Below are 15,685 nucleotides of genomic sequence, written 5' to 3'. Positions count from 1 at the left end.
TTATTTTCAACTACTATTAACACAAAGACTGTGAAAGATGAACATAAATAAAAATAGTTTAAAGAAAACGTGAATTATATAGCTACTTTACGAATCGCCAAAAATATCAATTACGTACTGTTTTGAAAAGTCGGAAACCTGCACTTCAATGGCTGCTCTATATGCCAAGCCAATCTGGACCTCGTAACATTCACCATCTTGGGGAGAGGAGTCAGTAAACACGGGTATCTCGTCACAAGAACCAGACTGACTACTTATCATAACAAGGAACTGTAACCCCACGGTGCTGAATGGCTTTATACTACCGAAGTTTGTAGTTCCTGCTGGGAAGTCTTCTAATGTCAATGCCACAGCGTACGTGCCAGTCGTTCCATGTGTACCTTCATACTTCAGTACACAAGACTTCTGCGCAGAGAAGTAAATATAATTGCAAAGTAAGCCTCGCATTTTCGATGCCTACAAACATCTTAGTCTAAAGCAGTGCGTGGGTTTTGGCGTGAATAACCATTCAAAATATATTTTGCTTTTTATACAGTTAAGTCAGCTTAATCAACTAAGTATTCCAATCCCTGAACTCTCCCGGGCGGGAGAAGAGAGAGTCCAAGATAACTTACACGCGCATGATCAAGACAAACCAATCAAAGATGTTTTAAGAGGGTAAGAACTACTCGCTCGAACGCAAAATTCAACAACGTGACCAAGCGCGCAACTTAAATGCAAGAAAAATTATCGTTAGCTGCGTCCAAAGCCAATTCAGTGAACATGTACTAAATCCAGAAACACCGGAACAGCCCGAAACACTCTAAATAGAAAAAAAACGCGCATGCAAAGTTATCCTGGAATCTCTCTTCTCGCACCTATAGAATTCGTGAAAGGATGAGTTCAGGGACTGGACTATCAGTTAAATAAGCAGAGTATTTGCATGCTTAAAAATCCATCCAACAGATTGTGTAAAGAAGCTTCACTCCTGGATGCCGAAACTCTTAGTAGCTTTTGATTTATCCCATGCTGATATTTTGATTCGACAACACTATATCCCGGTTGTTGATGCTGACAAAGCAACCATGTTTTGACATTTACACATTGTAAGAACTGTTGGTAATTCTCTTTTCTCATGATTATTTTCAAGTTTTTGTAAGAACCGTTTGTTAACTAGCGTTCTCTTACTGAAACGTTTTCAGTTTATGCTCTGGTATGTTCGTATGTCATAAGAAAATACTAAAATCCAAGGTCAGATCCAAGATTAAATGCCTCGTCATGTGACGTCAAAACCAAGAGCAGTCTTAAAAAGGTATAATTGTTTTAAAGACAGCTTTTAACAACAAACCGAGACGGGTGTTCTATCAATCCCCCCCCCCCGCCTTTTAGGATCGTAAAGGTTAGATTATTGTACGTCTGAGGGTTAAACTAAGAACATAAAAATTATTTACACGTGTTTTAACTGAGCTGCTAAAGATTCCGATTGCGGTTTAACCCCTTGTTGATTTATTTTTAGCCAAGTTTCATTCAGTGAACAACTTAAAACATTGGTGTGAAATAGCAGTAGAAATTCGATCACAGGCATCCTTTCTCTTTCTAGCAATCTCCAAGATCGATTATTACATAAACTAAATTCACTTACCTCATCAAGTACACCGTAGGGGAAACTATCATTGTTTTTGTAGGACTCAGAATAACTCGCGAAACGACACTTCACCACATCTCCATCGGGATCTTCAACTGGGATTCTAATAGATTTGGAACAACCCTCTTGAAACCGAACAATTGCTGAGCTCCTTGATACTGGAGATGAGTTAATTCTTCCATTATCTGATCGTCGAGTAAGGTTAACAGTCGTAGCTACAAGCCAGTTTCCGTTACCACTGTACCAGGACAGCGAAATCCAGCAGCAGCCGTAGTAACTGTTTTACAACAAAGAAAAATAAATTTTAATGACATAGCAGTGGAAGAGGTCTTCCTATAGCCAGTTCTTCAACTAAGAGCTTAAGACGGGAATGGAATTTTTATATTCATATTACTTTCCCATTTACAGTTCTAAACATAATAGACCAAATTATCAGATGAAAGACCCTTTATCCTTTACTCTAATATGTTTTAGAACAATTTTCTCTTAATTTTGTAAAGTACATAGTAGGTGAGGAAGAAAGGAAGGAAGGAAGGAAGGAAGTACGGAGGGAGGGAGGGAGGGAAGGAAGTGAGTGTGTGTGTGTGTGTGTGTGTGTGTGTGTGAGTGAGTGTGTGAGTAAATAAGTAAGTAAATATGAAAGAAATGCTTTTTTTTCTGATATTTCCTTGGTCGTCTGGTTACAGTCCTGATTAATAAAGTCATCTCAACATACCTTACAAACCATTCCTCGTCAGTGGAATTAAAAGTATAATTGAAGGTGTTTTCACCTATGGACCAATCTTCAATTTCGCTATAGTCAGTACAGTAGAAATAGGTGTAAGCAATGGCCGCCGAGTACATACACAGTGGATTGGAAACGTTGTCACATGTTGCAGTCCATTGACCTCCGTATCTAATTAGATCTCCGTTGGCTATCGTACTTTGATTACAGTGTACTTCCGATCTTCGCCATCCAACACGGAAAGTAAAACGAACCTGAAAATAAACAATTATTTAAACGAGCTAACAACGATGGTTGATGATGGATTTTGGTCTTAACTTTTCTGAAATTAGTTATCGGCAAATTAACCCATGAAAAGCAAGTTCTTTGAACATCTAAAGGAAGATATACACTTAATTAGCGGAGAGAAATAAAACCACGCCTATTAATATATCGATTTCCTGAAGACGCGGGAAAACAATTTGAAAAGTTTAGCTTCAAGTTGTTATCAATTTCCATCCTAGCCGACGCATTTAAAGATGCATGTTTACAGTTTCAGTGCTCTAATAAAGCAATTGGAGAATAGGCTGGACTCGCCGATCTTGTTGCTCAGAAACAAAACATAAATTGGGCTCGAGGACGAAAATGGTCACCGTATGTTCTATGTACTTTCCACTGAACTAGCTCGGAACGGAATGTAATTGGGTCACTATCACGGTTGGGCAAATTCTGTATGCTAAATTGTTTAGTATTCTTACACTCGATGTCGTCGACAATTTGTTTTTTAATATAAATTAGTATGAAAAATTTAGTGGTGTTCTTACAAACGAAGAAATTTTCTTATTAGTTTTCAATTTAAAAACTCAAAAAATTAAGTTTGATTGATTGACAAATCTGTAACTAAATTGACTAATAAAGAATATAGCAATTGGACACGTCGACATGATTTACTTTTGGTTCTGACTTTGCGGTCGTGTCTAGAATATATGTATCAGTATCTGACAACGTTTTGGACACTGTAGGAGACTGCATGTAATAATGTGTCAGAACGCGCAAGTTATTTTTATCCGGGGTAGAAAGCAACAGGGAAAAAGAAACTACCTATCGTACTACTGAAAACGCAAAAATTCAGTAAACTTTAGCCCATTTAGTAAAAATAATATGCACACCCATTCAAAGATGCACTCATCGAATATATTTAAAGTATAAAATATTGTTAATGTTAAACATATCAAACCTAAACAAACTGCTAAAAACGTCCCATCTACGGCATTTTACTGAGTTTTGTCTTGTGTTATGAAGTCATTTAGACGCATTATGGATAATTAAATAAATGATTTATAGGTTGTTTTGCTGCTGTTCCTAAACGGGTTGCTGGTAATGTGTTGTTGCTTGACTCTGAATAAACCCACATCATTCTGATATGCCAAAAGTTGGAAGCTTCTGTAGAGCCAACAGACAAACTGAAATACAACGAACCGTACTATTATCGAAGAAATTGTTTTGACTGATTCAAGCAGCGCAGTTAAAATTAAAACGCGATTTTAACAAACGTTCAATAAGGCAGTGTCAATCAATCAATCAATCAATCAATCAGTCAGTCAATCAATCAATCAATCAGTCAGTCAATCAATCAATCAATCAATCACTCAATCACTCAATCAAATATGTTCACCCATGGCTCCCGAATCTTGGGTCAATGGCACATGGTAAAAACAATGGAAGTATTCGGGCTCAGCGAGGAGTAAGGAGTAGTAAACAAGGTCGCTTCTGATTTTTAATTTGAAATTGAATCAGTCCTTTCAAAATAACTAGGTAAGGTCAAAATTTGCAGAAACATGACGATTTAGCCTTAATGTTGCATGTTGAAAGTTTTAGTAATAACACCATGACAACTGCTCCGAGTCCTAAACAAGATGACAATGGATACAGCGGTAAAAAGACGTCACTAAATCGAGGAGATTTCGTCGAATTTTAGTTTGGTTTTCACTTCGAGCTATGACGTTTCGTAGAAACGGACACAGATGGCTACATGAAATAAAGGTTGTGGAGTTCATTTGCATTTGTTGTGAAAATATGCATAAAGATGAACGTAAACAAAAAAAGAATAATTTTAAAAACGTTTACTTTTACTTGTGTCGATTCGCTAATGGTTCTTAACATTCATTAATCATTTGGCATAAATGTGGATTTAAAAAGAAAAAAAAAACATAACACGCAATAGTACTTTTGTAGAATTTGTTGGGATTGTTTAATCATTCAAAAATATGCCCCAGAATTTTGTCAGGTTTTATCAAACATGTACAGTTTGCTGGCACGCATTGACTTTGTTTAGGTAAATAGTGTAAAGTAAGGTATCTAGTAAAAAAAAAACCAGCTACTTAAGCAAGGTTATAACTAAGGATGCCCAGATAAACAGGTTGGGACAGCTTATTTACCATAACGCTAACATTATGCCAACATGGCCCCACCAACTCTAGAAAGAAACAATCATTTTGCCTTTGCTACACAACTTTAGCCATATATTACGGATCAATCGAATTAGGTAACTTAATCTTTAAAAATATATTACATGATAACTGAAAGCTGTCTTCAATGTTTGGTACCCTACCGTGTGGTCGTCAGAGTCTGTCGGAGCCCAGGTTATGAAGCCATATCGGAAGTGTGATCCTTCTGCCAAAAAACAATGAAGAGCCAAAATGAAGAAAAGGAGCGCAGGGACGAAGCGTACCATCTTGTTGTGAAATAAATTAGTTCAGGTTCTCAACTGCTTCGGTCAAGATCAAAATGAAAGCCGAGTGAACTGCAATTTGCTAAGATTGAGACAAACACTCAAGACTTCAACTAAGGTGTGGCTTTCTTAGTTTCTGTCTTGCATGTCAATCGAGAGGTTTTTATGCCGACCAATTATTGACGACTCGAGGGTATTTGTCGCATAATACAGACTAAACAGATATATATGACTTATTATTGTTATTGTTTTAGGAATCTTTTTCAGTGTAGCCGACAGTCGACGCCGTTTGATAAAACAATAGAGTTAGCTTGGAGCTATAAAGCATTTTGACCATTTTGCCTGTTTCTTCAATAAGGGAAAATTGTAAGTGGTTTTTCGACAACCCTGTGTCTTGTTTGGGCATTACTTGGAACTTCATCTATTCGTCATATTTCTTCATTAGAAGTTTACTAGTCTTTATTATATCGTTCATCATTGCGTCGTTAATTATAAATTGCAGTTAGCTCTTGGGTCTAAAAAGGTTATGGCGATCTGTAGGAGGTTTTTAATTATCGAAACCATGCTTTTTGTTCTTACGGTACAGTGCACTCACGCAAAGGAAACCTCTTACTCTAATTGCAGTTCCTTTTACATCTAATAGTACGCCGTAAGGAGGCATTGATCGACTTGCATCCAACTCTTAAGAACGACCATACACAAACATTCCATATAATAAGCTACGTAAACAACAGAACCGTTACCTTTAGGAACAATGCCTGTATGTAAACATTACATTCCTTCAGCCACCTGCCTTTAGGGTTCTCGTGACCAGATAATCATTATGCAAGGAAACACTCACAAAGAGGAACAAAGATTTCATTTGACATACTATCGCTGTCAAAAACTGTCACTTTCCTATTGTATAGTATCACACATTGTTGCGAAAAAAACACAGGGAATCCCGCTATTTGCCCCCCCCCCCCCCCCCCACAACCCCCCGTAGATTACAAAGGTCGGTTACAGAGATGACTTTCATTCCGGGAAAAGTTGCGTTCCAGATTGAAGTTCGTATTGCAAGTTTAGTGCGAAACGTTATTGTGCCTATTCATGGCCATATCTGAAATTTCAACGAACAATTTCACAATAGGACTACTTCATCGGGCTGAACAGGAAAGACGATCACGTTTTCCGCTCTGAGTTTAAACCGTGAACTCCCTGTGCGGTTTCATGAGATGCGGTTTCATCTCGGAAAGGAGTCTGTTAACTCATTCCGGAATGACTTGTGCGGGAACGAAATTTCGTCTCGTTATCATGTAAACAAATTCAGAGAAAAATATGGGAATGGAATGAACTCGTGTCCTCATGTAAACAGCCCCTAAGAGATTTATAGCCGTTCTTATAGTTAGAGGCATATATGAATCCAGTCTAAAATTTAGAGCTACTGGTTCCTTACTTGCAACAAATTTCTGACATTAAAATTTCGGATATCTTAGTAGGACGTTTAATTTTCGGACACTTTTTATCTCATTTCGGACAACCTTTGAACAAAAGTTTCGGACACTTTCCTGAAGCATAGCTAAAGTAAATTTTACACCTACAAAATACCAATCCATAAAGGATAGTGAAAGCTTTGGAGCTCAAAGTGGCTTAATGATCTGCGATAACATCTTTAAAAGGATCTTCTGGTTCTAGTACCTTAAGGCTGGTTCTCATATGATCGCCCCGATCGTGTCTGTCGCTTCTGTCGTTTGCAAAGTCTGAGGTGATTGGAGCAAGCAAACTTTTTGAAGCGACGGAGGCGACAGAGACGATCGGGGCGATCATATGAGAACCAGGCTTTAGATACAGCCTCCACAATTCCTGCCATCTCAAATCCCTTTCTTATCACATCGGGGGTGGTCGTAAATTCAAGACAAGCCAGCGGGCGGGAATCGGCTTCGATTCATTGCAAATTTCTTAAGAGATTTTTTCTTTCTAGCTCTATACATAAGTACGTACTTAAAAGTTTTTAGTTTTATACTTTACTCGAAATATATCAGACTTTTTTACGGGTTTATTTTCGGACACTCTTTCTCCAAAATTAAAATCGTCCAAAAATTTTTGCAAGTTATGTACAGTCAACTCTCTCTAAACGGACACCTCTATAAGACGGACACCTCCATAAGACGGACACCTGGTGATGGTCCCTGCCGTTTTTCAGTCATTTTACTGTAACCAAACTCCCTATAAGACGGACACCTCTCTAAGACGGACAACGAACACTTTGAAATCATTAACGGACACTTGAGAAGTTTTTTTATCATGCTTTATTATTGAAAATACTTCCAAACGTCGTATCGACCTAAAGCAAAGTTAGTCAGCGCCCTAAGGATACGTGTATACTAACCAGAAACAATGACGCTTTAACGGATTACTTCTCTGCTTACGTATATGGACACTAAAGAGGTCGTTTTCTACTTACAGTATTACAGTTTGTAGCTCTCAATTTTTGCTTTAACAAGCAAATACGGCCTTTTATTATCTTAGTCTTGTTGCAGTTAGTAGAGGTTTGTTGCATTGTGCAAAGGTTTAGCTTTATTATATCAGAATTACTGGTATCACGTTACCTTGACTCTCTACAAGACGGACACCTCTCTAAGACGGACAGTTGCGACCGGTCCCGAAGGTGTCCGTCTTAGAAAGAGTTGACTGTATCACTAAGCTGTCACTTGACTATGTTTGATTGGTGTAATTGTTTGCAATTTGTACATCAGTAGAATCATACGAATACGAGCTGGCTCTTAATGACACACCCCGACTAAACTTCTGTTCTTGCAGAAATGTACTGTATTGGTAAATTTTATTTGGAAATTTGGTACTTTAAGCTATAGCGAAATGAATGGGGATATTTGGAATATAGAAAGATGGAGTAAAGTAATCGAAAATAAAAGACAGAGCATATGTAATGCATGGCTAACATTAGTACTCGTACGGAAATTGTGGGGTTTTTCTTGATTCTGCGAGACGGTTATATTATATAGATATATACGTGTCGGCAGAAGCGACCTAATTTTAAAGAAAATGACTGAAGGCATTGCTAAGCCGATGCTGATTGGAATGCGGCTTCGTATACTTTTAGTAAAGCACTTTTTATCTTCACTTAATTTCTTGTCCAGCAGCTGCTTCCGTTATCTTGTAGCGTGACACACCCCAGCAAGTCGGCTGACCACACGTATTGCCCAGGACAAAGGAGAACGAGATTCGCTTTACGTTTGCCTAAACTCTAATGCCCTGTGGATGGCCTTCCTGTGCTCGGTCTAAGCCAAAGTTTGAGCTAAATTCGTCGAAAGTTGTCCCCTGTTACGCCCGGGCTGACGATAGTCGCTAAATCCTCGTGTAATTCTAGTTTTGGCGACTCCTGCTTGTTCTCGTTTGGGGTCGATACGGGAGGAAGAGGGAGGATGCATGAATAGATGGACGGATTACTCTTACCAAAGGAAGTGTGTCAGTGAAGTGTTCAATTCAGTTAGTCAAAACAACCTTTTTTATTTAGAGAAACTTTTCTATTACTTTCAATATTAAGTTAAAGTAAATGGTGTTACAACAAAAGCGAGACACATATCAAGTTGTAATGCTAACCGAACATATCACTAAAGAATGAAAACTTGTGAATAAAAAGGTCACAGTATAAAAAAGTGACACTTAGATAACAACCACGTTAGCTATTTAATAAAACGACACTTAAAAAAAACTAAGTTTATGGAAGTTCACTCAGACGACTTCTCATGAAAGGCATCATGGGTACTCCAAAACTCCACCTCTCAGGCATAATTTCCTTCACGTGATTTCCTTGGCTGATATCTAAGCCTTATTATGGGGGACTAAATTATGCTATGACCTAAACTTAAATATGAAAGAGATATGTACATCGATTTAACTTTCTACCAAAATTTTAAGGAAAGGTGCCTTGCTGAACAATAGCGTCGAGTAAGGTGTTTCGGCAGAAATCGTTAATCTTTTTCGACTAATCTTAATTGAAATATGAACTCAAATCCCTATTGTTTTTTTTTAATTTTTTTCCCCCCCCCCATGGAATTTTTTTCCCGCCCTTTTTTTTTTCTCGCCCCCACCCCAAAAAGGGAAAAAACAAAGGAAGACCGCTTACAGAAGTGCTTTTATAGTTTCCAACGAAATAATTGCCTATTTTCTTTTTAAAACGACAGCATTGAGTTTGATAGAAAAGAAAACAATTACGTCAAATGTACTTTAAGGCAGATTTAGATATCACAGCTTTGGCACGTTACGGCGTGCAGCGGTTAGAGTACCACACGGGGTTTTTATATAGATCAAACCTAAAACTTGCTTGCAACTGTCCTTCGCCTTAAAACCCTACGACAATCGTAGTTTCAAACGATATTATCTGCTAAAAGTTATGTAGGAACTTTGAATGCACGAGGCGAGCAGCGCGCCCTGCCAAAGTCACTTGTGCAAAAAATGTTCTATGCGACAAGAAATCGGCTCACATGCCACCCAAGAAATGCATGTATCAATCTACAAAGCGTCTTCCTTTTCAATCATGTCATCTTCTTGTATGTAAGCATTTCTTCTGCTCAGTTGTTCATCTTGAGTCGTGTACAGGTCTCCAACCTTGTTCCTGTTCATAAACCGTCGTGCAATGCGGTACTTGACGAAAAGAACAGCCAGGGCTGCGACTGCAATCAGACCGAATCCACCAGCGGCTGCCACGCCACCAATCAGAGCAGTTTGTTTGTTTTGACTAGTATCTACGATCACGAGGAGTAACAAGAAGAAATATTTCTTTATTACACATTTAGATGTTTGTATAAAAATATCGTATCAATGATCAAAGTAAGTATACCAGCAATTGTAACTCTAACATGTACATTACAATGTATATCTTCGCAGTTTAATATCGCTCATACAATATAATCATGTAGTCTTCCATTGTGTTTATTTGCAGTAGAAACTCTAACTGGCTTATGAGTCCTACTTCTGCTGCCTACCTCTAAGCTCAAATCCTCTTCCCTTTTTTCTGTTCAAACGTAGCCAACAGCCACGTCAAAAGCTTAGCTATTTTGGTTGCTTTCCATAGGAAAACAAATGTTGCTTTTCGTTGTAGTACAATATACAACTTGATAAAGAGTTGACAATCAGTTTGTTTTAGTAGAAATTTGGAATGATAACACAAAAAGCAGACGAATGTTTTTTTACATGCCTTAGCTTTCGCGCCTCAGGACCTAATATGCAATTTTTGGCCATGTTTTCATATTGTGTTTCATGGCCTTATTTGTCGAGAAAGAGATTGTCATGATATTTTCAAAAGCAACTTTCTGCTCATCATGGCCGACAGTGTACAAGTAGAACAGCCAATCAAATTGCAGCATTTGCAGGATATCAGTAGAACAGCCCAAGTTCGAAATGTCAAAACTTAAACATGACACCAAGGCTTTCTGGTTAAACTTCTGTATTTGGTTTTGTTTCGTTGTATCAAGTCTCTTGTGGGAATTAAGGGACGAAAAAGTATTCAAAACTGAACTATTCTACTAAATCGAGTAGCGTGCAAACGTCTACTTAACATGAATAGTGTATATGTAAGGAAAAGACCTCCAACGACTACAACGTTTAACTACTGACAAATACGCAGTGCGGAATGGAAGTTTTTAACTTACCCCCAGCCTCCTGTGGTTCTTTGAACACCAATGGACCTTGTGTCAGAATATATTTGTTTGTACTTTCTTCATGTTCTATCTCATCGCGCGTCACGTCTCTCCTCTTTCTCTTGTTAGCGTTTGAACAACCTTGGCTGCACCTGTGTAAATGATTGAGTTTCTGATTTAGTTGGTGGCCATCCAGAAGGACACGGAAGAACTCCATGCTAAGATATAGGAATATAAGGCGCTGATATTGTACCCGTTTGCCCTGTGCTTTCGGCTTTTCTGTCTTGTGTGGTCTCGCGACGGTGTTTTTCTCAATGCATTCTTACAGTGGCAAGTATCGACCTCAATTTCGACCACTTTGTTCACCGAATTTATTTTGATCTTTGTTGAACGTGTCTGACTGCAATTAGATGTTAGCTATCGATTTGCTCAATTGGAATAAAATTTAGTGATCCTAAGATTGCAGCTATTTGGTTTTCAATGTAAAATGAAATATTTTGATTTTTTTGTTAAATTATTTGTTACAGTGATTGTATTTGTAACCAACGCCTAAAAGGTGGCCTATACTGGCAAGACGTGCCATTTTTATTTAAAGACAAGCCAAATATCGTAGTCATTTATAAAGCTAGACGACTGGTATCATTTGACCTTACCTGGAGTTTGGCGAGTATTTGTGACAGGCCAACACCTCACAATGGAGGTATACTGTGGCGTAGTCGTCAAAGAATCTGAACGTCTTGAATTTAAATTGTTGAAAATTTCGCATCGGGTTGTAGCTGTACTCCATCGTTGTATCTCGGGGACATCTATCAAAATCATAGATTCCGGTTAACAGTTATCGCAAAATCCCCCCCCCCCCCCCCTCCAACATCACAACCCTTCAATCCAAACGAGGGAGTTTCGAAAGTTTTGAAAATTAGGGGTTTTCGTCTGGGTTAACGGTTGCTTAAACCCCAGAAGCTGTTCATTCAGCCCTCCGTGAAATGTTACTGCGAGACCTGTCTCGATGATTGACGTTGTGATGGCACCCGTCTACCACTAAGATATAATTAAAATTTCTGATATTTTAATATGAAAATGGTTAGATAGAAATAGCCAAAAGTCATCTCAGTTGGCTCTTTTATCTCAAATTATCCGACTGTCAAAAGAAAAGCAATTAAAAAAAATACGAGAAATAATGGAAAAACTTTTTCACAATACGTTAGGGCGTACAAAGAGAAGTAAGCCACTGGATGCGATTTTTTTGTATGAGTATAGACCTACCCATTCTGTATTATGGTGTATTGTGGCCATGAATAAAAACTTCCATCTTTAGTGGCCTTGCAATTTTCAGCCATTATCACCAGGTCAGCACTGGACTCCACGCTGTACCTCACATACATATAATCATTAAGCTCGACGTCCAGTGGGTAGTCCTGCTGGGTGTAGAATGTATCACATGATGGGCTCTTGCAAAAGTCTATCCTGAAGGTGAAGTTACCGTACCCCGCTAGAAGAGAAATTTTCACGATGTGTAAGTGCATACATACATACATACATCACTTTTATTTACCCTCAGATTTGTAGAAAGCTTTTAAAAGTAATATCTCCGAGCATTTCACAGTAAGCACAGTACAACGGGCAAAGACCAGACCACAAAGCCGGGAACTCCATGCCCTACTGTTTCTTTTACATCCCCTGCTGACCTAAACTGAAGATGCAGGGGACGGGGCCTACAGTTTGTCCACGAGCTGACGAAATGCCGAGTTTTACCTGCAATAGAGTAGCATTCTACTGAGGGAGAGTAACAATTTTCTTAATTCTTTCATGGAACACTGTATTGCGGCTATTCCTTAGTAACTTTGAGCGACAATAATGCAAGTTCAGTTGCACACTGGCAACACCACTTCTAAGGGACAGTATCTACGTATCAAAACTAGCCAGGTGATTTGATGCTTTGTATGTATTATATCTACAAGTTGAACACCGAAACAATATAAAAAGAAAATTCGACATACGTAGTGCATCAAAGTACAATGGTTGAGGAGTAAAACTCAAAGACAGTAATTTCTTTCTGGAATAGCTGCAGTAAAATGGGATTTTGATGTCATGTGTTCGAGTGATGACAAAATCGATGACCACTGCGTCCGCTCGGATTTCATTCCAAAAAATAAGAGCGTCTTGGGTTTCGTTGACCAATGTTCCGCAGTTATTAAGAGGGGTGCTGATCAACAGATGTGTGTCATTCTTGGTGGCTCTACATGAAGAGTAGCGCAAATGTAGCTGGTCCACCTCAAAGAATGGGAATGACTTGATTTCTAACGCCACCGTCATGTTGCTGTCTCCACAGTTAACGGACACACCAGGTTCTAAAGAAAGTGAATAAAAAAGGAAATTTATGAAATAAACCCCATTCAAATGCACTCGTTCTAGGTCGTTTCGGGATACCTGAACATGTCATTTTGAACATTTGGAATAGACACTGTATACAGGAGGCAACGGTTTAAGCTATAATCAAGAAAATTTCCAGGTCTAAACATTTTTTTTCATTAATTATTCACCAAATTAAAACAAGGTAAATCATAAGCATGAAGGAGATTTGGATACCTGGTCTTACTTAGCATAGATTTTTTACGATTTTATTTCCCAATTTACTCTGTAGTTCTTTTTTGTTCGATTGAGATGATATATCAAACACACGAGACAGTGTTCCATCGGCTATCCAAACACCTCGAATTTCGTCAAAAATACTCCGCTGCGCGTCGTATTTTCAACTCTCTTCTTGGTGTTTGGATATCCTGTCGAAACACTGTCTCTCGTGTTTGATATATTACATGAAGTTCATTAATATTACTACTGTATCTGCTAACTCTAAGCTTTATTTTGACATTGCTTACCAACGCAGGTAAAATTGTTTGCACCCATACTTCTGCCTTCTGGACAACCGCAGTAAAAGGATCCAGGGATATTGAAGCAATGATGGCTGCAGCCACCATTGTTGGTGGAACATTCATCGATATCTACAGAGAGGACACGCATAGCACACATTAGAAACTTTACTTGTCTTACATATAATTGGGTCGGGTTTTGATTCAAGTGCTTCGTTTTGAGAGCTGTATTGAAAGGGTCTCAATGCAATTAACTGTTAGTCGTAAAATAGCCAAAACTTTAGGCGTTAGGCATAAAAATTGACAAATTTAAACCGTTAGCGTTATAATATTTTAACCGTAAAAAATCGGTCAGTAATTATAAATAATACAGACTAGATTACTTCATCGTCTCAGAATGGTCCTAAGACCTAAAATATGTTTTTCAATAATGGAGATTAATTTTTATCTTTTAAAAACATGGAAATTAACTTTTAGCTTCTGTTAACCGTAATGGAAATAAATTAACCGTTGGCCGCAAAAAGCCAAAACGTTAACAGTTAACCGTAAAAGCCACCACCTCATTGAGACCATCTATTTTTTGCGGGTTTTATAGGCACCGTTTTTTAGATATACAATTTTTTCATTGAAACTGTCACGCTGACCTTAAAAAGATTTTACATTTCTGACATCATGTTTGGCAACATATTGATACAATATAGGTTTAATATATTCACCTAAGCAAGATTTTTCATCAGGAGCCAGTCGATATCCCTGGACACAAGAACACGTATAGCTTCCTAAAGTGTTACTGCAGACTTGATCGCAGTCTGCTGGTAGATGCAACTCAAAATCAGAAGGATTTGGCTGGACATTAATACTTGAAGCTGGATAAAAACTTGAAGGCATTGCTGAAGCAGGCGTCGGATGGATTCCATTCGCTGAAAGAAAGAGATAATAACCGTGTAAATACAAATCCAACGGCCATAGCTAGTGTTTTTTATTACATATCAAAGTTTTTTGTTTATGGTGCGCACTCTAAAACAAACGATGTTTGCAATCAGAAGACATGTTATGGAGAGTGTGTGTAGACAATGTATGAATATATGTTGTATTTATTATGGAAGCATCACAGAAAGGTTATCTGGTGTATAAGAAGAGACAATTCACAAAGCAAACGTCGCCCCATTATATTTACGTGTTGTATATTTACAATGAGACCCATAAGGAGTTCTTAATTGAACCAAAAGTTCATTCGAGGAAAACGCTACTACGTCGAATATAAGTTTGCTTGATATTATTGCGTCTGATTCTAAAAGTACTACCGAAGGGACATTTTTTTTATGAAAGCTGCATGGTCTGTCTATCACACTTGTTAAAATGCGTAAGTAGCGAGTTACTCAACAGACGAAACCGTTAATATTTTAAGGACCAAGAAAAGCATCATGTTGCTTCTTAAACATAATACGATTGCTTTATTTCTGGTTGCAATTTGGTCTTTCAAAGATACGGAATTGAGCCTTAAAATTGATTAAAAAAGAAATCATAAAAGACGGCCGTTTACTCACAGTTTGACACAGTTGCCGTGGCAGTCGTTGTAGCAGTTGCTGCGTGGGTAGCGACGCACTGTACTGCACTTGAACTCGAAACTTGTTGTGAAGGTAGTGAGACGCTATGATCTATTTATTATAAAAAAGAAGATGACAGCTGTTTTATACTGCTGTAGAATGAAGCGCAACGTGTTTTCTATGCAAGGAAAGGTACGTTATTAAAACAAAGCGAGGAGTAACAGTACTCGTTAAATAAAATTTGTTTGACTAATTTATTGATTAATTGATTGTGTAATTTATTGATGGATGGATAGATTGATTGCTTGATCGATGGATGGATGGATGGATGGATGGATTGATTGATTGATTGATTAAACATACAATCATGGAAATTCAAACCATTGCGATGTTGACCGAGGCTGAAAACAAACATTTTAGGAATAATATATCTTGCCCACTGTTTTTTTGAAAATGGCTCACATTGCTTCATTTTCACTTGATTTCAACATTTATAACCGTAAGTACAAATTAAAACATAAAACAAATTTAACATTATGTAAAATATATTTTCATCAGTTTTTGTCTAAAACAA

At 37.9% G+C, this 15,685-nt stretch overlaps 2 protein-coding genes across 8 annotated transcripts in view; both read right to left on the bottom strand.

Moving 5' to 3' along the window:
- Positions 1-5,171, bottom strand: part of LOC144642207 (uncharacterized) — a 32,437-nt gene extending 27,266 nt beyond the window's left edge. For all 6 annotated transcript variants that reach the window (XM_078501191.1, XM_078501220.1, XM_078501208.1 and 3 more), the window contains exons 1-4: positions 4,939-5,171; positions 2,340-2,602; positions 1,622-1,901; positions 119-405 (exon numbers count right to left, since the gene is read on the bottom strand). In XM_078501191.1, coding sequence (XP_078357317.1) covers positions 119-405; positions 1,622-1,901; positions 2,340-2,602; positions 4,939-5,061 — 953 coding nt within the window. In that variant the 5' untranslated portion in view covers positions 5,062-5,171. The remainder of the gene's footprint in view (positions 1-118; positions 406-1,621; positions 1,902-2,339; positions 2,603-4,938) is intronic.
- Positions 5,172-9,191: 4,020 nt separating this feature from the next.
- Positions 9,192-15,685, bottom strand: part of LOC144642080 (uncharacterized) — a 34,533-nt gene continuing 28,039 nt past the window's right edge. For both annotated transcript variants that reach the window (XM_078501080.1, XM_078501087.1), the window contains 8 exons: positions 15,112-15,222; positions 14,281-14,484; positions 13,574-13,696; positions 12,695-13,045; positions 11,961-12,186; positions 11,351-11,503; positions 10,710-10,849; positions 9,192-9,803 (listed from right to left, as the gene is read on the bottom strand). In XM_078501080.1, the coding sequence (XP_078357206.1) occupies positions 9,571-9,803; positions 10,710-10,849; positions 11,351-11,503; positions 11,961-12,186; positions 12,695-13,045; positions 13,574-13,696; positions 14,281-14,484; positions 15,112-15,222 (1,541 nt within the window). In that variant the 3' untranslated portion in view covers positions 9,192-9,570. The remainder of the gene's footprint in view (positions 9,804-10,709; positions 10,850-11,350; positions 11,504-11,960; positions 12,187-12,694; positions 13,046-13,573; positions 13,697-14,280; positions 14,485-15,111; positions 15,223-15,685) is intronic.

This window comes from Oculina patagonica, chromosome 1, assembly GCF_052425735.1.
Source record: "Oculina patagonica isolate OP01 chromosome 1, crgOcupat, whole genome shotgun sequence".
In the NCBI taxonomy this organism is placed as follows: Eukaryota; Metazoa; Cnidaria; class Anthozoa; order Scleractinia; family Oculinidae; genus Oculina; species Oculina patagonica.
This window is presented reverse-complemented; position numbering and strand designations above follow the sequence as displayed.